We start from the raw sequence: 21,044 nt of genomic DNA on the forward strand, positions 1-21,044 counted from the left end.
ACCCAGTCTTGGTGAAGGTGGCGGGGTCATACATGGAGATTCATGATTAAATGAGATGTTTGATGTGTGAAGAAATGCATTTTGAACAGTGGAATCTGTAATCCTACTGGTGGCTGTCAGGTGACTATGTTATCTGTCTTTGAGGCTCTCTTCTGCTGACATCCAGCCTTATGAGTGAAATTATCCCTCTTCTCCAACCTCTGCTCAGCTGTCCTCCTTTCTGAGTTTTAACTGAATTTAAGAGTTCGTTTCAGACATTCTTAACTGTGTCTAATTTTTGTGTTGGTCTGATTTTAAACCACTTGTAGGCAGGGACTACATCCTTTAAATTACTTATGTCTCTCTCTGATTGCTTAGAATTGGGCACATGGTAGGGATTTGGTCAACTCTTAGCACTGATGATTATGTCATTTTGTTAGCAGTTAAACATTTACTTAAGAAAGCATGGACTTCTTTTGTTTAGAGTGAATTTTCATTATAAACACAAGGGGGTGCTCTTTAACCATCAGTGCCCAGTTTAAAAAAAAAAGTTCAATGTCTATTTTAAAGCCTCAGAAGGAAAGAGTATAGGGAGTCTGCGCTGGGCAGACTCCTATAGCAACAGTAGTACTACAATTAGATGGTAGATGTTTTAGTTATTCTTTAAAGTGGAAAAGTTCATTTGTTTTTCCCTCGAAATTCAAGTATTTAAAAAAAAAATTATTCTTCCTAGGTATCTCCAGAAGACCCCGGAGCCCAGTTCCTGATCCGTACTGGGTCTGTTGGCCGAAACAGGGCCGAAGCCTCTTTGGAGCGCGCACAGAATCTCAACCCCATGGTGGATGTGAAAGTGGACACTGAGAATATACAAAAGAAACCTGAGTCGTTTTTCACGCAATTTGATGCTGTAAGTTTCATAGAGAATGTAAAGTCTGCTTCAGGAATTCAGCAAATTAAAGCACTAGTTGTATGTATACTAGGTACACGGGCGCATTAGAATCTCAAATCTGAGCTTTTTCCCAAGTAAGTTTTGAAGCTGTTTCATTCTTTAGTTTTAATATATTGCCCTAGTAGATTGAAGTCTTATATTGCCTTAGTGTACATGCCTTATTAGTGTATTGCCTTAGTATGCTGAGTGTGTCGGTAGGCAGATCCAGTCTGTTGAATCTGCGCTGGCTGCTTGTGAGTTGCTGCCTTTTGGTTTCTTCTTTGGGCATACTTTTCCCAAGACCAGGTTTTATCATTGGTGTTTTGTCTTCCTTCCAGAATTTTTGCACATAGCTTCTATACATTTTATTGCAAATGTTTTCTTCTGAAAACTTAACAAGTTGGTGAATATCTGTAGCAGAGTCTTTTTTTTGTTGTTAGAAATACCAAACTACAGCTTGTGTTTTGTCTTTAAAAGGAGCACACCTGATCTTGGTCTGTCTCTGTCTCTTTCTTGCACACAGCCACTTTGACCATGTTGCCATGGTTAACTAGACAAAATCACTGTAGTATTAAGCCAAACGAGGCATATCCAGCCTCATTTGATTACACTGCCAAATCTTTGCAGAGGTGAAAGGATAAGTTAAATTCTGTTTCAGTGTCTGTGACCTTTCAGACATGGCTCCCTGTACCCTGGAAAAGCTTAACAAATGTTGGATAACCGTGCAATAGTCACAGATGATCTACTTGTTTCTTAAATGAAGGGCCCATTACGTGAGAGGTTAGAATTTGGGTTTGGTAGTTTTGTTTTTCACACTGTTGTATTTCATATGTGCATCTGTTCAAATGTGGGCTTGGAATGATGGATCATCTGTGCATCTTGTCCCTTAAAAAATTTTTTTTATTCTGTTTTGTAAGTCCAGGTATTGGAACATTTTCCATTTGGACATAAGTCTCTTCATTTCTTTATCCGTAGTAACCACATTTGGTTTACTCTAGGTGTCCTTTGAACTTCTAGCAACTAGAAACTTTGTTAGAACTGAAGCATGGGGCTGTTGCTTGTATAACGCATGTGCACAGGGCAGGCGTGACTTCCTCATATTTGAGCCACGTTTGACTGGTCTTCATAGGTTTTCACGCTCAGTTTTGACTGCAGGGCTCCATTCGGTCAGTTGATTGTATGTTCAGCTGCACCTGTCTTATCTTTTAGATTTGACTTTTCCTCGGGTGACTGCATCCTTTGAATGGCAGCAGAGACACGCGTTGCTCTGTGAGCGTTATTTCAATATTCAGGCTGCCAGACAACAGCAAGAGGTTTATCAAATGAAAATCCTTTTGAAACTTCTTCTCCAACTTTCTATGTTCAGAAGAAAACATGTGCAATTTAGAAGTTGTCTTCTTGGCCCTGATCACAAAGCTTCTACCAAAAGGTCGTGTTCTGTGCAGTAAAACTTAGCCATTTCTAATACCTCAACTTACTGGAACACAACTTAGAGGCCTCAGAGCAACATTGATAATTCCACTGAGTGAATCACCGTCTCATTGTCTAAGTCTGAATGGGAGGTCACTTGGGCTGTAACCTTTTTTTTTGTCCTTAAATTCAGATAAAGTTTCACATCGAAAACTGTGGAAAAATAATCTCAACAGGACTTGTTTATTTTCTTTATCTTAACATATCAGTCAAAAGAAGGGGGAAAAATGCCCTTGTATTTAAACATGACCTTTGGGTAAATTTAAAAAACTGGTTTTGTTTCTTGCTGTAGCTTATTCAGATATTAATAGGTTTAATGATTTAGAAATAACTTCCTCTAAGTTATATTATTGTCTTTTCCTTTTCCTGAAAACTGTGAAATGTGGTTTATATATGTTCATGGTTTAGGGGAAATAAATTCATCGAGTGCCTTTTACTTAATAGCTAAACACGTTTCATTTTGGTTGCAGAAGGTGAAGTGACTGTCTCATGATTTACATTTTCTACACACTGAAACCTGCAACTTTTCTTTTGTCTTCTAACCATAGCATCCAAAGAACCTGTTGTACCAGTTTGAAACTGGCTTTAGCCATGCCCAGAGAGACTGTTCATTAAGGTGTATTTAGACATCAGGGCGGTGATTCACAGTCTGCACAACTCACACCCAACCACTTTCATTCTTTCTGCAGGTATGTCTGACTTGCTGCTCCAGGGATATCATAGTTAAAGTTGACCAGATCTGTCACAAAAATAGCATCAAGTTCTTTACGGGAGATGTTTTTGGCTACCACGGATACACGTTTGCCAATCTCGGAGAGCATGAATTTGTAGAGTAAGTCTGGGGAGAGGAGGAGAGAACATAACGCCTTTTCAAAATGTAGTTCTATTTACTGGTAGGAAATGAACCATTTAAGGAAAGTATTTAACTATAATACTTAGAACTTTGGGAAACCAATTCATTAACAGCTTACTGAATATATAGATTGCGTGCTCAGAATTATAGGAGATGTGGCCCCTGCCTTCCAAATTGATGATCTCCTCTAGAGCATGAGGAAAGCAGTTCTAAGGTGATCGAAACACACCATGTGGGTATCTGATCAGTTTGGACTTCAGGTGGTGAAGCCACACTTTCTATTCAGGGAGAACCTGCTCGGATTGTAAACATTTGTTCCCCAGCTGGGGCTTGCGAGTGTTCAGGTTGAGAGATGGTAAAATGAGTACTAGTTGGATGGGCAGCTCTGTAGGCACACTCAGCCAGAGTCTACCTTGGAAAAGCTCCAAGGTCTAGAGACTGCTCTGGCAGAACAAACAGACCTCCTCTCATTTTGAACACTGAGGTTCCAGACCATGGTGATTCTCACATAATGAGACCTGCAGTGTTTTGAACTTGTAGCTTCTAGATGAAAGATGGCAGATGATACCAGTGCTGTGAAACTACAAGAGTTGGTTTTGGGGCTGTAACTTTTGACCACCACCCTTGCCGATGAGAGGTAAAGAGAGACCCTGTGTGGTAGGTGAAGCCTCCTACCAAGAGTCAAGAACTGCTCTCTTTCGTTCAGCTTCTTAGGCAAGTCACTGAACTTTCTCCAGTCTGCAAGTTTCTTGCCTGTAAAGTCGAGATGGGGGAAGGACAAACATGTTCAAAATCTCTTGTATCTCTTTTTTTTGCGGTATGTGGGCCTCTCACTGTTGCGGCCTCTCCCGTTGTGGAGCACAGGCTCCGGACGTGCAGGCTCAGCGGCCATGGCTCACGGGCCCAGCCGCTCCACGGCATGTGGGATCCTCCCGGACTGGGGCACGAACCCGCCTCCCCTGCATCGGCAGGCCGACTCTCAACCACTGCACCACCAGGGAAGCCCTCTTGTATCTCTTATGTTTTATGACTTTAAGAAAATCTAGTTCTTTGGGCACCTTATAAATGGATAAAGAAGTCACAGTAGAGAAAAGAAGGCCAGATTACTTTAATGTGAGCTCCCCATGGCAGAGAGGAGGAATTGAGTTCAGCTCTTTATTTCATGATTCAGGTGGAACATTTACAAAGTTTATTGAGAGTATACTATGTGCTAGGCAGTGTGCTAAGCAATTTGTTATTTCTCTTCTGATAATTCTTCAGGGATTATTATTCCCACATAGCAGGTCAGTGAGGCATCAGGTAGTCAGTGGCCGGGCTGGGATTTGAGCCAGATCTGTATGAGCTTTTGCTCTTAACCACCATCCTATTCAGTGAGCCACTGATGCTCTTTTTGTTCTCATGGCATGATTCATAGGGTAGAACTCGATTCCCTCCCCTTGTCACCCTCTAGGGAGAAAACCAAAGTTGCCAAAGTTAGTCAAGGAGTAGAAGATGGACCTGATACCAAGAGAGCCAAACTTGATTCATCTGAGACAACCATGGTCAAAAAGGTATGTGGAGGAGAGGGGTGGTGTCAAGGGTCAGAAGCCCTGGGGCTTGTAGGCTATGGGCCATAACCATTGCCAGCAAGGGAAGCAAGCATGTAGTCCTGAAGGGGGGCAGTCTGGACAGACTAGGCCAGCGCTTGTCCCATTTAAAGGGGCAGCTGTGCTTGGTGCCAGCCGGCTGTTGCTGTGAGGGAATGTGGACCTAGTGATGTCAGATGTGATTTTTCAAGAGAATGAGAAAGAAAGATTTTTTTTAATATGCTCTCTCCCAAACTTTTTAATACCGGCAACCTTTTTGCATGCTGTTTCCATCCACCCTGTAGAGACTAAAGAGGACACGCCTGCAAGACTTACCTGCTCTGTGGGCCACAGATTTGCACCTCTGATGTATGGAGCAGCGTCAGAAAGACTGTTTCTCAGCACGGCCCCTTACTCTTTTTTTTTTTTTTTTTTAAACTTAGGTCACTTTTATTATTGCTACATCTGTTTTTTTAATTATTTATTTGGCTGAGTCAGGTCTTAGCTGTGGCATGCGGGATCTTTTGTTGCGGTGCACGGACTTCTCTCTAGTTGTGGCACGTGGGCTTTAGAGCTCAGGCTCAGTAGTTGAGGTGCGCGGGCTTAGTTGCCCTGCAGCATGTGGTATCTTAGTTTCCCCACCAGGGATGGAACCGTGTCCCCTGCATTGGAAGGCGGATTCTTAACCCCTGGACCACCAGGGAAGCCCCCACTCTTATACAAATTTTTTTTTTTTTCAGATTGATAGACAATTTAGTAAGGTCCTAAGTGGGTAGGGAGACAGTTTAAACTTGAATTGCTTAATTGCTTTTTTAAAATAAAGTTTTTGGTTTTTTCCTACCAAATAACCTTTTAAGAAGAAAGGTCTCAATGTTGACAAGTGTTATCAGATGTATATATATATATTTTAATGTAGTTTACGTTAGGGGCTTAGTCTCTACTAGGATTGGTGCTGTAATTCATGTTATAGAAAGAGGACTGGAAAGGGAATCAGTAGACAGATGATGGTTTTGTAGCTAGTGTTGGAATTTGAGAAGGGAATTCATGCGATGGGGAAAAAAACAAGATGAAGTGGCCAGAATTGGTTTTGTTGAACCGAGAGGAAAGACATGGCCAAGCCCTTATTTACTCTTTGCTTTGTAAATCTAAATGTTGAGAAAGAAAAACAGCTGGTCAGGGCATCGAGTTAAAACTGCTCTAAAGGGGGGATTCTAAGAGTGCAGAAACCACAAAAGAGACTGCAGAAAACCACAAAAGTGGAACTCTTTTGAGTTTCCAGCAAGGCTGCGTTGGAGATTTTCTTTTCCTTGCTCTTTATGTTTGTATTGGAATAGTTTGATGCTGTGAGTGTAATACAGAGGAATTATTAAGCCCTAATTTTAGTGTCTATTCACAGGACCATAATTATCCGGAGTGAACATTGGTGTTTTGGCCAAAACTTGGGTCTTTTTCTTTCTTCCTTTCTTTCTTTCTTTTTGAGGCCCAGGCAAGCTTTATCTGAATAGCTCCGTGAGTTTGGTGGGGGAGATAAATTGTTAACTAAGGGAGGAGTACAAAAGCAGCTTTGTGGGTGCTGTCAGTTTATAAATCACACCCTCTTACAAGTGTGACACTTGGCCTTGGTGTGAAGGGTTTTATGGCTTAAGGGCCTTCTCTGATTGAGGCAGGTCTTTCACATTCAAATGCAGAGAGCCCTAGCTTTGTTTGCCCTTCACAGCTGGAAGTTTCCTGGGAGTCAATTCTGATGGTGCCCACTGGGGCAGATCTGGAAACCTCTTTTGGGAGCCACTTTAGCTAGCTATGAGGAGAATGTGGGCAGCCCTGGCAGGCACTCGGCGGCCTTTGCGTACCATTCCTAGGGCTCTTCAGTCACACAGCTCTTTGTGTGGCCTCTTCCTACTTGGGGCCCAATTTGAAGGTATCAAAATATTCCCCAGCTGACATTGTTAGTCAGCTGTTTCACTGGGACAATTCAGGCTTGGATTCCAACCCTGAGCCCTTAAGGTTCCAAGGCATTCAGTGCATTCCTGATGACAATCCCTGGGATTCCAAACCTTGTCTTTGTGCAGCCTCACCGAGAGCGCTGTGGAAGGACCGGGCTGAGCAGGGTCTGGGCCTTGGCTCTGCCACCTTGCAATAACGCGCCGACTCCATTTTGGCAGGGACTACTCCACGATTTCGAAGTTTTCCTCCAATTCAAAAATCCCTTGATTTAGATTCTGCCCTTTCAACTAGTTGGGTTATGCTCAGCGTGCAGGATGGGGGTGGGGAAGCAACCACTTCCCGTTTCCTGTGAAAGGCTTCTGGTTAGGGTTCCCTTCCCCTCCCCCTTTCCCTTAGGCTCAACCCAGTGTTGTAAAGCCACTTTTGCTTCAAGGTACACATTGTGCTCCTAAATTAGAAACGTTAAAAAACAAAGAGGAAAAACAGAGCTTGTGGTTTTCACACCGTCTAGGAAGACACTGGCTGGGCCTTTCTAGCACCTGTGCCATCATGATAAATACGGCAGTGGGAAAATGCCCAGCCCAGAGATAGGCATGCAGTAGTAGATTGTTTGCTTCCTTTGGTGCCCAGGAGAAGTGATGAGACAGATTTTGTCAGAAACAGGTGTTGGGCACAGACCTGATGTGGGCTCTAGTATGCAGTAGATAAAGGAGATTGCAGTGGTTTTGTGATGAGGAAGTGTCCGGAAAGGCTTCCCAGAGGAAGAATTGTTCGAGTTGGCATGTGAAGGACAGTCTGCCAAGCACCAAAGCCAGGACCGGCATCCAGTCACAGGAAATAGGGTCAAGAAAAGGCACAGCTGTCGAGACGGAGTGACTCTGGCTTCCTCGCTCCAAGCAGCAAGCCCTTGCTGTATCTGCGAGTTGCAAAATGCCTGCTGTGGAGAAGGCACTGTATTGGGTGCAGGGAAGCAAATTAGCCCTCTTGTCTCCGTTTACAGCTGACACTAAAGCCAAGAGAAGTTAAGGAATCCCGCCCAAGATCACACAGCAGTGTAAGAAGGAAGGAATAGGTGGGGAGAGAGCATAGGCAGTGGCGAAGGGCACAGGCACACCTTACCACCCACAAGGTGAATCCCCTTGGAGTTTCTAGGATAACTTGAAGTTTTGTGAGGATGGTGGGATGAAGTATGTGAAAATTGGGATCACTCCAGAAAACTTTAAAAAGCCACCAGCGTGCTCCCGTGCTGCTGCTCATATTTCTTTATTGTTAGGGGGCTGCCCGATAGGAGTAGATAGATGCCTGGTGGTGGGTACTCTCCATAATAGCTCTTTAAAGATTAAACATAAAGTAGGATTTGCTTCTGACATGCTAAGAAACCACAGATTTAATTTTACCACTGCTTCTGATGTAGTGGGTGGCTAATTTGGGCACCGTAATCCTTTTTTCATGAATTAGTTGTGAAATTCCACAGTTGAGGAGTGATTCATTATTTTGATTTCCCCCTTTGTGAGCAATTTGTTGACAATTCTCTCATCCTCCTCTCACCCCCATCCTTAAAGCATCATTCCTGATGACTGACTATTGTAGTTCCTCCTCTTTCCTGTGGCACGTTGATTTGTAATGCTGGCTACACCTCAGATTACTTGTCAGGGTCTCCCTCATTAGAGTTGAAGCTCCATACGGGCTGGGCAGTTCTGTTCGCTGCTTTGTTCCTAGTGCGGTACCCCGCACACTTGTGTTCAGGCGATTTTTTTTTTTTTAATAAATTTATCTATTTATTTTTGGCTGCCTTGGGTCTTCTTTGCTGCGCATGGGTTTCCTCTTGTTGCAGCGAGTGGGGGCTACTCTTTGTGGTGCGCCAGCTTCTCATTGCAGTGGCTTCTCTTGTTGCGGTGCACGGGCTCTAGGCACGTGGGCTTCAGTAGTTGTGGCACGCAGGCTCAGTTGTGGCTTGCGGTCTCAGTAGCTGTGGCTCACGGGCTCTAGAGCGCAGGCTCAGTAGCTGTGGCTCACGGGCTTAGTTGCTCTGCGGCATGTGGGATCTTCCCGGACCAGGGCTCGAACTTGTGTCCCCTGCATTGGCAGGTGGATTCTTTTTTTTTTTTTGCGGTACGCGGGCCTCTCACTGTTGTGGCCTCTCCCGTTGCGGAGCACAGGCTCTGAATGTGCAGGCTCAGCGGCCATGGCTCACGGGCCTAGCCGCTCTGCGGCATGTGGGATCTTCCCGGACCGGGGCATGAACCCGTGTCCCCTGCATTGGCAGGCGGACTCTCAACCGCTGCGCCACCAGGGAAGCCCGGCAGGTGGATTCTTAACCACTGCGCCACCAGGGAGGTCCCCAGGAAATGTTTGTTCAGTGTAGTTGTGGCTGTTCCAGCATCATAATGTGACCCAGCTCTGGAGGAGATTATTGTCATTGTAAAACGGATTTATTCAGTTAACTTTCTTTGTGATCAAATAAATGGATTAATGTTGTAGTACATTAGTTCTCATAGTTTAGGTTATTTGAGCTGAGCTGAGAGAACAGACTTTTAAAGAAGAGAAGGTTCTTGGCTAGGAATATGTAGAAGTAAGTCATTGGGTTGCCTAGACCAGAACCTGCAGGCCAGAGAGGTTCAAAACTAAATTGTCAGAGAATCACTTGGTTCGGGTGAGGGGAGCAGGCAGGGAGGTGCAGGGTGCAAATCGCAGAGAATTTGGTGGACTGCTGATAGTAGGTTTTGCAGGTAGGACAGTTGTGGAGTGTGGGGTGGGTGCTGGTGGTGCCTTGTCTCACCTGAGAGAAGTTTCTTGGCTCTACGGATGAGGAAGAGGAGTTCCTCCCATCATCACAGCACAGTCTAGTCTTGTGTGTATGTGTGTGTGTGAGAGTGAGAGAGAGAGATTCAATATACAAAAATCCCGCGACATCATTGCAAGTTATGGAACATAACGGTAAAACAAATACTAGGCAACTTAAAAACCAGAACGTTCCCAGTACTGTTGTACCAATCTGGGTGTTCTTTCTCTGTCTTCTCAGGGCTGCTGGTACATTTGTGTGGATTTAATAAGGTATCCAGGAGGGGTGGATATAGCCCTGCTTGGCATGGTGTTTTGTCATGTGTTTGTAAATCTACACAGTGGAATAAAGCTTATTAGGTGGTGTTGTAGGTATAAATTAAAAATGAAATTAAGACTAGTAGGGCTAGTCACCATGTACCCATCACCCAGTTTAAAGCATAAAACATTACTGATGTGATCGAGGCCCCCTGGTTATCGCTCGCCAGCATGAGCACCCGCTGTCGTCGGTTGTGGTTCTTATTCTGGGCATTTCTTCTCACTGCACGTGTTTTTCCAAGTAACATAGAATTGTTTGGTGTGCTTTTTAACTTCTTAAAAGTCGGTTTTGCGTTTTATGTTTGCTGCCGTGTGCTTCTTAAGAGCAGCTTTGCGTTTGTGAGGCCATCTGTGTTTGTGTGTGGTTCTGGGGCTTTGCTGTCCATTATGGTCGCCACCGGCCGCATGTGGCTATTTAAATTAAAATTAATGAAATTGAAAATAAATTAAAAATTCAGTCTCACCAGCCACATTTCACATGCTCAGTAACCACAGGTGGCTGGTGGCAGCCATATTGCAAAGCACCAACATGCAGAATGTTCTTGTCATCATTGCAAGTTCTCTTGGACAGCAAGCACTGCAGTTTTGTTTGTTTGTTTGTTTTGTTTTTGTTTTGACCATAGAGTATTTGTTGTGTGAAAACATTACTATTTATTTATTCTCCTATTAATGGGCATTTAGGTATATAAGGTTTTGCTCTTACAAATTGTGCTGCAGTCATTTTGTGTGTGTGTGTGTGTGTGTGTGTGTGTGTGTGTGTGTGTGTGTGTATAGATAATCTCCTTGGGTAAGTGTGTGATTTCTCTAGGATATAGGAGATTTAGGATGTGCACATCTTTAACTTTACCAGACCCCGAAAAATAGCTCTCAAGTAGTTTCCTCAATTTACATTCCAAACCCAGCAGCATGTAACAGTAACATTTGGTAACTTCAGGCTCTTTTGCCACTCTGCAGAGTGTGAAAACTGTCTCGGGTTGTGGTTGTCAGTTGTTAATATGCTTTTGAAAACTATAGTCTCCCATGAGTAGGTGTGGAAATTAGACCTAGAAATCTGTAGTTTGAAAGTTGTTTCAATTCTGATTTACATTCAGCTTTACATCCAGATCTGTATCACTTGTTATAGATGTTCAGCCTGATCTAAAAAGTAAAGTAGGTTCACAAGTCCCAAATGTGGAAAATACAGAACAAGTTGAGAAAATGTGAACCCTGTTACCCAGTGATGTCAGTATTCTTTTTATGCATGTACATAATAAATTAGAGCACTAATTAATATATATTAGTACATGCAAGACATGTATAATGATCTAATGTAATATATGACATACATATGTATTGTCTTTTCCTTTTTTCACTCCATATATTTTCATAAGCACTCCTCAAATCTTTATGCCTACTTTGGAGAGCATGATTCTATTCTATTCTGTTTATTTTTTTATTGACATATAGTTGGCGTACAATTGGAGAACACGATTTTGAATGGCTGTGTGTGTCGGTCTTCCCCTTTTTGCCTTGCCATCATCTATTGAGCCAGTTTCCTGTTGCAGTCTCCCACTATTCTAAATGGCCCAGCACAACCCCTTAATTTGATAGCTGATAGACTGTGTGGAGAATTCATCTTTATATTTATTGTTGGGCTTTTCGGCAAATGAAAAGCAGGTAGGTCCTGTCAGCTCAGGGGTATTTATTGAAAATCTAGTCCATTCAATGCTGTGCCTTTCACTGTGGTCCCTGCCTCAGGAAGCTGCTACCCATCTGAGGAGAGGGGATCAGTTAACGGTGTGAGAGGGCTTATTATTAGTCTTAACTAGACTCTCAGATTGAAATCCTCAAGGCCCAGAATCGTCAGAGGAGAAAATGGACAGTGGAGGGGAGTGGGTTAGGCATTCGAGGCAGAGGGATCCATGAGCCAAGGGCATGGAGGAGCGGGAGGGATGAGTGAGGTGTGAGAGTTACCTTCATTCAGGGGGGTGGTGGATGCTACTGCCTGGCAGGCACTGCTGGCTGCTTCATCTGAAAGGCTCTTCATTCCTTGAAAGCACCGTCGAGCGGGCTTTTTATAAACTCAATGCCAGTGAGGTCGGTAAGGCAAGCACCACCTTTTGTATCTGTGCTACTACGATAGGCAGCTTGGTTAAGTTTTGTTTTATTTTTAATAGTTATGAGCCATGATAGTAGACTTTGGGTACCTTGAACCAGAAAAGGGGGCGTTAATTGAAGGCAGGCTGGAGTAGCACAAGAAGCATGGAGTAGCTCCTGTGATCTGAGAAGGGGAAAGACCAGGGCAGCTGGGGAGCCTTGGAGGCAGCAGGGGTTTGGCCTTTCTCTTTAGAGCTCTGACATTAATGTGTCTCCATTTCCAACTTTCATACTCACGATTCCCAGGAGAAACAATCTGATGGGTCTGGCTTGGGACATGTGTCCACCCCTGGCTTTGTCACCTGTGGCTGGAGGGCTGGTACACATTAAAGACAAGGCCACAGGGGGTCCCCTCCTCAGATACCAGGAAACTTCTCTAAAAGTTGTCAGCCACTGACAGGCCCAAGAGAGGTTAATTCATTTGCCTAAGGTCACAAGTTAGTGGCAGAACTGAGTCTAATTCTGCCCTTAGAGTTGAGGGAAAGGGGCCTCTATCCTTGGCCCTGGTGCTATAGAAGGTCCCACTCTGGCCTTCCTCCAGCCATTCCCCTCACAGGGTAAGGATCCCATGGGATGAAGGAGCTGCATCTGCCTGGATCTTGTAGCCTTCCTCCAGTTCTAGACCACATTCTGGATACCTGGACCCCTGGAATCTCCTGCCCAGATAACCCCAGGCTACTTCCCGGGCTTTTGTGGGCTTCTTCCCTGATCTGCCTCTGGAGTACAGACCTTGCCACAATGTCTGCATGCCTAGGCCTGAGGGGTGGATGTTTTGGGGGGGAAGGATGGGCAAAGCCTTTTGCAAAGTTAAGTGCAAAGCCCCTTGCATTTTGAGTCAGAGCCAGAGCGGGGAAAGGGTGCGGGTACGGCCTTCCCAGGGTATCTCGTTCTGGCACAGTACTCCCAAGGAGTGTGAGAATTCCAAACGGGAACCTGGTCTTCCAGGTGGTTATGAAGAAGGTTTATTTGTCAACGCAGGAGAATATAATATACTTAATAACTTATTAGTGTGATTTATAACTAAATATGTAGACATGGGTTTTCATTTGTACTCTTACCCTCAGGCCCTGAAAGTGTTAGCAGTGGGCCTGCCTGGGACTAAGACTGTAAAAACAACTTTTTTCCCTTCATTTGTCATATAATGGCCTAACGAATCAGTGGATTCTTAGCATTGGTCTTTGCCAGGCAAACTACCAAAATTCTGAATTAAGGTCTTGGTAGTTTCTGAAACCTGGTTAAGACTTTTCTTATTGTGATGGCATTTCCAGACCATACTGCTGATGGCTTGATCTGCATTGTAAGACTTGTTAAGAAGGGTCTGGCAAGTCTGTATCAGGCACTAAATGTCACTCCGCTAACTACGTGACTTATCTGTTAAGGTCAAACAGACCCATTGACCAAAAGGTTTGAGGGCAGTACAAACATCTTGTATGCCAGGTTTTACAATGGATCCAGACACCAAAGGAGTGATTATGGGGAGGCAGAAAGCCCCCTTGAAAACCACACTGTTTTATCTTCACCAGCAATTTGAACTTTCATCTTTCAAATCCATTACGGTCTTCAGCAAGCTGCCTGGTAGCTGATAGATCTTGGTTCACTTAGCCTGCTAAATTGTACCTTTGTTGTCTTTTTTCTCTTTTATTTTTAAAATATCTGGGGGGTGTGTGTGTGTGTGTGTAGAGAAGACAGGAAGAAAGACGCACAGCTCTGTAAGTTTGAAATTATTTATACACTTACACACATATACCATCTTAAACTTGGTAAAAGTAGCCAGTACTGACAAAAATTTGAGAGTAAGGTGCTACCACCTTATTCCCAAATATTTCAGTCTGTATTTTCTCAAACAAGGCGTTCTCCTTAATCAGAAACCAACCATCAAAATCAGGAAATACACATGGGTACGTCGCTGCCATCTAATCCTCAGACCCCATTCCACCTTTACTAGTTGTTCCAATCATGTCCTTAACAGCAAAAGGATCCAGTTCAGAATCATGTGTGCATCTAGATTTTCATGACACCTGAAGGTTGCTAAGCCAGTTATTTTGTAAAATGTCCCTTAGTTTAGGTTCATCTGATGTTCCCTCGTGATTAGACTCTAGCTACACATCTTTGGCAAAAATATCACAACATGGATGCTTCTCGTTGCATCCTGTGGTCTGGTGCATGGTTATCACATACCCCTTTACTGGTCATGTTAACTTCGATCATGAGTAAGATTGTTTGCCAGACTGCTCCTTTGAAAACAGTTTTTTTTCCCTGTGTGACTAATAGGTATTCTGTAGAGGGGTATTTTGAAAATATGTAAATACCCCATTCCTATCAAACTTTATTAATTAGTTAATTGTAGGTCTGTGGACTAATGGATCATAGTTTACTTACAGTATTATAGTCTATTTTTATCCTCAAATTGTTGTAGTATATTTATCCGCAGATTTGACCAGTGGAAGCTTCTTTAAGCTGGCTCCTATTACCTCTTGACATGGCCCATCATTCTTTGAGGACTTTCCTTGTTTCAGGCTCTTCTGTTCCTGCTGCCCCAGTTTTGAAATCAGTCATATCTCCAAGGAGAAATGTTTCTCTTAGTGGTGATTAGAAACCAAAATCTAGGTGTTAGATGTGCTCATTGCTATCAGAGTATCATTGCTTTTAGACCTTCTCAGTGGACACAGTAGGTAAATATTTGTATGTGTACACATACAAACACTTGCATCTACATTTATTTCTTTATCTGCCTATATATATAGAAAACGGGTTCATGCCAATAACTCTCACCACAGGCTTCATTCTCCTTTTCTCCTTTTCCATATTTCTAATTCTCTTCTTCTCTGACAGTGAGAAACCTGGCTCCCCAGATTCTCAGTGTAATTTCTTGTTGCATCAAGTCCTTGGATGTAATCAGTCTCCTGTTGCTGCCCTTGGGGATGCCCTTCTTACCCTGCCCTGCTCTGTCCCCTCCAACCAGGCCACCCAACCCCTCCACACACACACAGTTTCCCTGCCCTTCCTCAGTCTCAGCAAATGGCTTTTGGACTTAATTGTTTAGGAAAGGGAAAGGAAAACCATTTTCTCATTCATATTTAGTTGTTTATATTTAAAAATATAATTGTCTCTTGGCATTTTTTTGAGAAAATTTGATTTAGCTTAATAGGTTTCAACCATATTTCCTCCTACCACAGAGCTTTTGCAAATGCCATTTCCATTTCCACAGCCTGGAGGTTCCATTCCATCCCCTTTGCTTGTTTTTCTTCTCTGTTATTTATGAATATTGTTGTTTGTTTCTGTTTACTGATACAAAGAAAATTTATTGAATATCTTTAGATACACATTCTTGGTCACTTATGAAGGTATTTCCGTGGCGTAAATCACCAGAGTTCAAGAAAGAGCCAGAATGGAACTAGGTCTTTAGCTTTGCTCTGTCTTTCTTCAGTGCAGGGAGTACATGTCGTTGATTTCTGTGTCCCCAGTGCCCAGAGGAACACACAGTAAGTGCTCAATAAACATTTATTGGATTTGAATGGGCCTCAGCTTCTTTTAATGAACAGTAAACCTTACAGAATGACATTTCTCCTAGAAATGGTGAAGAGTTACTGCCTTGTGATTTAAAGCCAACATATTTTATCCCTAAGCAATTTTGTCTTTTTTCAACAGAAGGTGGTCTTCTGCTCCATCAAAGAAGCACTGGAAGTGGACTGGAGCAGTGATAAAGCAAAGGCAGCTCTCAAGCGCACAACTCCAGATTACTTTCTCCTTCAAGGTGAGGACTGGAAGCAGAGCTTCCCAGCGCGCAATTTGTGCTTTGATTTCTGCAGATGTGGCTGCAGAGGCCAGAAGGTTTCTTGAGGTTTGCCGTGAGTGGAGTTCCCCCTTAGCTGGTTCTCAGTGGCCTCTTAGAACAACAGAGTGAATGGAGAGGAGGCCTGTCACTGAGCTCTGGCTTCTTAACGATTTTTGCTTTTTTTATTATTTGTTGAAGTGAACTGCCCTCTCAAGTTGAGCCTGAGATAACAGTGCCGTAAATCAAGCTCTTTTCATCACTGCTTTCCCTCTTCAGAGTTCTTCCTGGGCCTTAAAACCAGGCTTCCTCTCCTGAAGTCTTTTTCCCCACTCTCGCCATCATTGCTGGTGTTCAGGGAGCATTGGCTAGGTATTGGTTGGCGTCTTAGTGTTCTTGTGCCTGGCACTTTTATTTTTTAATATTATTTTTATAATAATAATCATAAACATTGAGTGCTTACTAGCAAGAGCCATTGGGAGTTGATACTATTACTATCCCTACTTCACAGACAAGGAAACTGAGCACAGAGAGATTAGGTTACTCGTGTTCTCACAGTAAGCCAAGTAAGTGTATAAATAACATCGGTTAGTTAATTAGTGTAAAATAATCCATATTTGTTATAGAAAACACCAGAAAAAGAGCAAAAAAAGTCACCTCGACATTTTTGTACTTTTGGGGATGTGCTTCCCAGCTTCCCCCCGCCCATGTTGGCACATAGAAGGCCCTCAGTAAACAGCTATTAATTTGGAAAGGTTTGGGGTATAGCCTGAGCGTTTCAGTAAACAGCTATTAATTTGGAAAGGTTTGGGGTATAGCCTGAGCGTTTCTAACTGCTGCTTATAAAAGGAGTCAACCGGTATTTGAGTTTACCATAACCTGGGGATTCTCTCAGCCAGGGGCAGTCTTATCCTCCAGGGAACACTGGCAGTGTCTGGAGACATTTTTGGTTGTTATGACTGGGGGTGGGATGGGGAGAGGGCAAGGATGTTGTTTAATATCTTATGACACACGGCACAAGATAGCCCCCCCATGACAAGAGTTATCTGGCTGCCAGTGTCAATAGTGCTGAGGTTGAGAAATCCCGATCTAACCCTTTGCAGTTTCCAGAGTATTTTCTTGTCCGTCTCATCATCACAGCTCGCTTATGAGGCGGACAAGGTGGGAATTATCCGCAGTTTGGTTTCTTGGGATGAAGAGACAGAGTCCCAGAGAGGCTCGTGTTTTGCCTGAGGACGCAGAATGCAGATGGCAAAAGAGCAGCCCAGGTCTTTGAAGTCTAATTAATTAAATACTGTGAGAGGTCCCAGGTAATGAAAGCATCCGGGCTCCATTCTCAGTGCTCTGTGGGTATTAGCTCGTTGGATCCTCACCACATTCACATGAAGCAGCTGCTGTACCCCCACTTACAGGGGTTTTAAAAGGTACAGATTGATGAAGACACAGGCATGTGGCCACCCCTGCCCTCAGGAGCCCATCATTGAGATGGGGAGGCAAAACTAATGGCCTGGAGACAGTGTGGGGGAAAATGTTTATTGAATCCAGATAGATTCTGCTGACCATCACTATCAGAAGTTACAAGGGGCTGGGGCGTAGACAGGTCGTGAGGCAGAAGCAGGAGCTTTAATATTGTGACCCAGATGGCAGGCAGTGGTACACAGTTCAGAACTAGTGCTCTGGAATCAAAACAGACCTGCCTTTCAGTCCTGGCGCTGTCATTTTCTTAGGTGAGTGACGTTGAGCCACAGACTTAAATTCCCTGAGGCTCCCTCAGATTCCCCTCTGACCATGGGGGTGTTAATAGCGCTTGCCTCAGAGGGCTTTTGTGAGGCTCGCATGACACACACGCAAGGGGCTTAGCACACAGCAAGTCCTAGAGACCTAATATAGTTACGTGCTTGGAGGTGGGAGGTACTTCGCAACTGTGTGGTAGAATTTTAGGATTGACTCAATTTACCCTTTTCTAAAAAAATTCATTTATTTTTAAAAATTTTTTTGGCTGTGTTGGGTCTTCGTTGCTGCACGCAGGCTTTCTCTAGTTGCGGTGAACGGGGGCTTCTCTTCATTACAGTACGCGGGCTTCTCATTGCAGTGGCTTCTCTTGTTGCGGAGCATGGGCTCTAGGCACGCGGGCTTCAGTAGTTGTGGCACGCGGGCTCAGCAGTTGTGGCTCGCGGGTTCTAGAGCTCAGGCTCGGTAGTTGTGGCGCGTGGGCTTGGTTGCTCCGCGGCATGTGGGATCTTCTCAGAGGAGGGCTTAAACCCGCGTTCCCTGCATTGGCAGGCGGATTCCTAACCACTGCGCCACCAAGTAAGTCCCTCAATTTACCCTTAATTCCATACTTGAGTAAGTATTATCATAGCAGCAATCCTATTGGATTTTAGTTTTTTGCCTGTGACACTTTGTTGGATAATATACTCCATATGTTTACTTCTCTTTTCTTTTTTCTTTTTTAAAATTTTTTTTATTTTTAATTAAAAAAAATTTTTAACGTTTTTATTGGAGTATAATTGCTTTACACTGGTTTACTTCTCTTTCTAAATGGTACTAATTATCTTTTTAGTTTCAAGTTCCAGGGCTTAGGATTTGGTGATTGAAACTATGTTCATAAAGCAACTATACTCCAATAAAAATTAATAAAAAAACCCTTCATAATTAATAGTCATATTAATTATGAATATTTCTTTATTATGGTAAAAACCACATACCATAAAGTTTACCATCTTAACCATTTTTATGTGTATAGTTTTGTAATAGAGAATTTTTATTTTTTTGCAGGCTTTTTAAATATACATATAAATTTATTTATTTTATTTATTTATTTTTGGCTGCGTTGGGTCTTCATTGCTACGCGCGAGTTTTCTCTAGTTGTGACAAGTGGGGGCTACTCTTCGTTGTGGTGTGTGGACTTCTTATTGCGATGGCTTCTCTTGTTGCAGAGCACAGGCTCTAGGTGCGCAGGCTCAGTAGTTGTGGCGCATGGGCTTAGTTGCTCCACGGCCATGTGGGATCTTCCTGGACCAGGGATCGAACCTGTGTCCCTTGAGTTGACAGGTGAATTCTTTCTTTTTCTTTTTTTTTTTTTTTTGCGGTACGCGGGCCTCTCACTGTTGTGGCCTCTCTTGTTGCGGAGCGCAGGCTCAGTGGCCGTGGGTCATGGGCCCAGCCACTCCACGGCATGTGGGATCTTCCCAGACCGGGGAACGAACTCGCATCCCCTGCATCGGCAGGCGGACTCTCAACCATTGCGCCACCAGGGAAGCCCGACAGGTGAATTCTTAACCAGTGCACCACCAGGGAAGTGTCCCTGTAATAGAAAATTTTAAAAGGAGGCAGCCCCACATATCATACCGTCTAGACCAAGGCTGGCAGCTGTGCGCTTCCCACTCTCCCCTCCATCCCTTACCTGTGGCAGACGTGGCTAATAAGGCCTTATCATTGGCCAGCCACTTTTCTCATAGCCTTGGGATCCTTTAAACAGCACTGCCTGCAGTTCCCTCTCTGATTTGGCATACAAATACAAATTAAGCTAACTCTCTCCTTATAAGAATGAGGCCTAGAAGGGAAGTAACTCGTCATGGCCTAGGTCTAAAACCCAAGTCTCCTGATTCTTTCAGGATCTAGTTCTTTTCACACCATCCCCAGTGTTCTTCCTGAGTTTTTTGGATATCCAACATAGCCTTTCCTGGGCTTTTCTCTTTGTAGCAGATGACATGTCCTAACTTTTCTTGTGTGGCGTCATATGCATATTCCTGATGATATTTTTTTTGCCCTCTTGGGTCGTTTTGAGCTCTGTGTGTTTTTCCAGAGGTGCTGCAACTGGAAGTATAAGGAGTGTTCCAAATTCAATAAGCATGAGGGCCTGCTTTGCTGTCTGGGAGTTTTGCTCTTGGTGTGTATTTGATTAACTCCTTTGACTAGGGACTGGAGTAAGCTTCTGGAAGTAGAGGGAAATGGCTCTCGTGATCTCTTTCCCTGGGTCCTGCCGGCAGCTTAGACTTCTGCCAGAATTCAGCTTGTAAGTATCAAGCTGACTTTCTGAGTATATCACCTTATTATTTCTTTTTTTTAATTTTATTTTTTTATTTTTTTATACAGCAAGTTCTTATTAGCCCTTAATTTTATACACATCACTGTATACATGTCAATCCCAATCGCCCAATTCATCACACCACCATCGGCTTTCCCTCCTTGGTGTCCATACGTTTGTTCTCTACATCTGTGTCTCAACTTCTGCTCTGCAAACCGGTTCATCTGTATCATTTTTCTAGGTTCCACATACATGCGTTAATATACGATATTTGTTTTTCTTTTTCTGACTTACTTCACTCTGTATGACAGTCTCTAGATCCATCCACATCTCAACAAATGACCCAGTTTCGTTCCTTTTTATGGCTGAGTAATAGTCCATTGTATATATGTACCACAACTTCTTTTTTTTTACCACAACTTCTTTATCCATTTGTCTGTCGATGGGCATTTAGGTTGCTTCCATGACCTGGCTATTGTAAACAGTGCTGCAATGAACATTGGGGTGCATGCGTCTTTTTTGAATTATGGTTTTCTCTGGGTATATGCCCAGTAGTGGGATTGTTGGATCATATGGTAGTTCTATTTTTAGTTTTTTAAGGAACCTCCATACTGTTCTCCATAGTGACAGTATCAATTTACATTCCCACCAACAGTGCAAGAGGGTTCCCTTTTCTCCACACCCTCTCCAGCATTTGTTGTTTGTAGATTTTCTGATGATGCCCATTCTAACTGGTGTGAGGCGATACCTCATTGTAGTTTTGATTTGCATTTCTCTAATAACTAGCGATATTGAGCAGCTTTTCATGTGCTTCTTGGCCAGCTGTATGTCTTTGGAGAAATTTCTATTTAGGTCTTCTGCCCATTTTTCGATTGGGTTGTTTGTTTCTTTAATATTGAGCTGCATGAGCTGTTTATGTATTTTAGAGATTAATCCTTTGTCCGTTGATTTGTTTGCAAATATTTTATCCCATTCTGAGGGTTGTCTTTTCATCTCGTTTATGGTTTCCTTTGCTGTGCAAAAGCTTTTAAATTTCATGAGGTCCCATTTCTTTTTTTTTGTTTTTATTTCCATTACTCTAGGAGGTGGATCAAAAAAGATCTTGCTGTGATTTATGTCAAAGAATGTTCTTCCTATGTTTTCCTCTTAAGAGTTTTATAGTGTCCGGTCTTATATTTAGGTCTCTAATCCATTCTGAGATGATTTTTGTGTATGGTATCACCTTATTCTTATATTCAGAAATACTTCTTTTGGGACTTCCCTGGTGG

General features: G+C 43.2%; 1 protein-coding gene across 4 annotated transcripts in view; it reads left to right on the forward strand.

Annotated features, from left to right (window-relative positions):
* SAE1 (SUMO1 activating enzyme subunit 1) overlaps positions 1 to 21,044 on the forward strand; it is a 74,268-nt gene that overhangs the window by 19,683 nt on the left and 33,541 nt on the right. For 3 of the 4 annotated variants that reach the window (XM_027079969.1, XM_027079968.1, XM_027079970.1), the window contains exons 3-6: positions 713 to 886; positions 3,067 to 3,209; positions 4,681 to 4,780; positions 15,623 to 15,728. In XM_027079969.1, the coding sequence (XP_026935770.1) occupies positions 713 to 886; positions 3,067 to 3,209; positions 4,681 to 4,780; positions 15,623 to 15,728 (523 nt within the window). The remainder of the gene's footprint in view (positions 1 to 712; positions 887 to 3,066; positions 3,210 to 4,680; positions 4,781 to 15,622; positions 15,729 to 21,044) is intronic. The other variant, XM_027079971.1, reaches the window with a different exon arrangement.

The sequence above is a fragment of the Aethalodelphis obliquidens genome, unplaced genomic scaffold (genome assembly GCF_003676395.1).
Source record: "Aethalodelphis obliquidens isolate GAN/ISIS:26980383/991018 unplaced genomic scaffold, ASM367639v1 scaffold43, whole genome shotgun sequence".
NCBI lineage: Eukaryota > Metazoa > Chordata > Mammalia > Artiodactyla > Delphinidae > Aethalodelphis > Aethalodelphis obliquidens.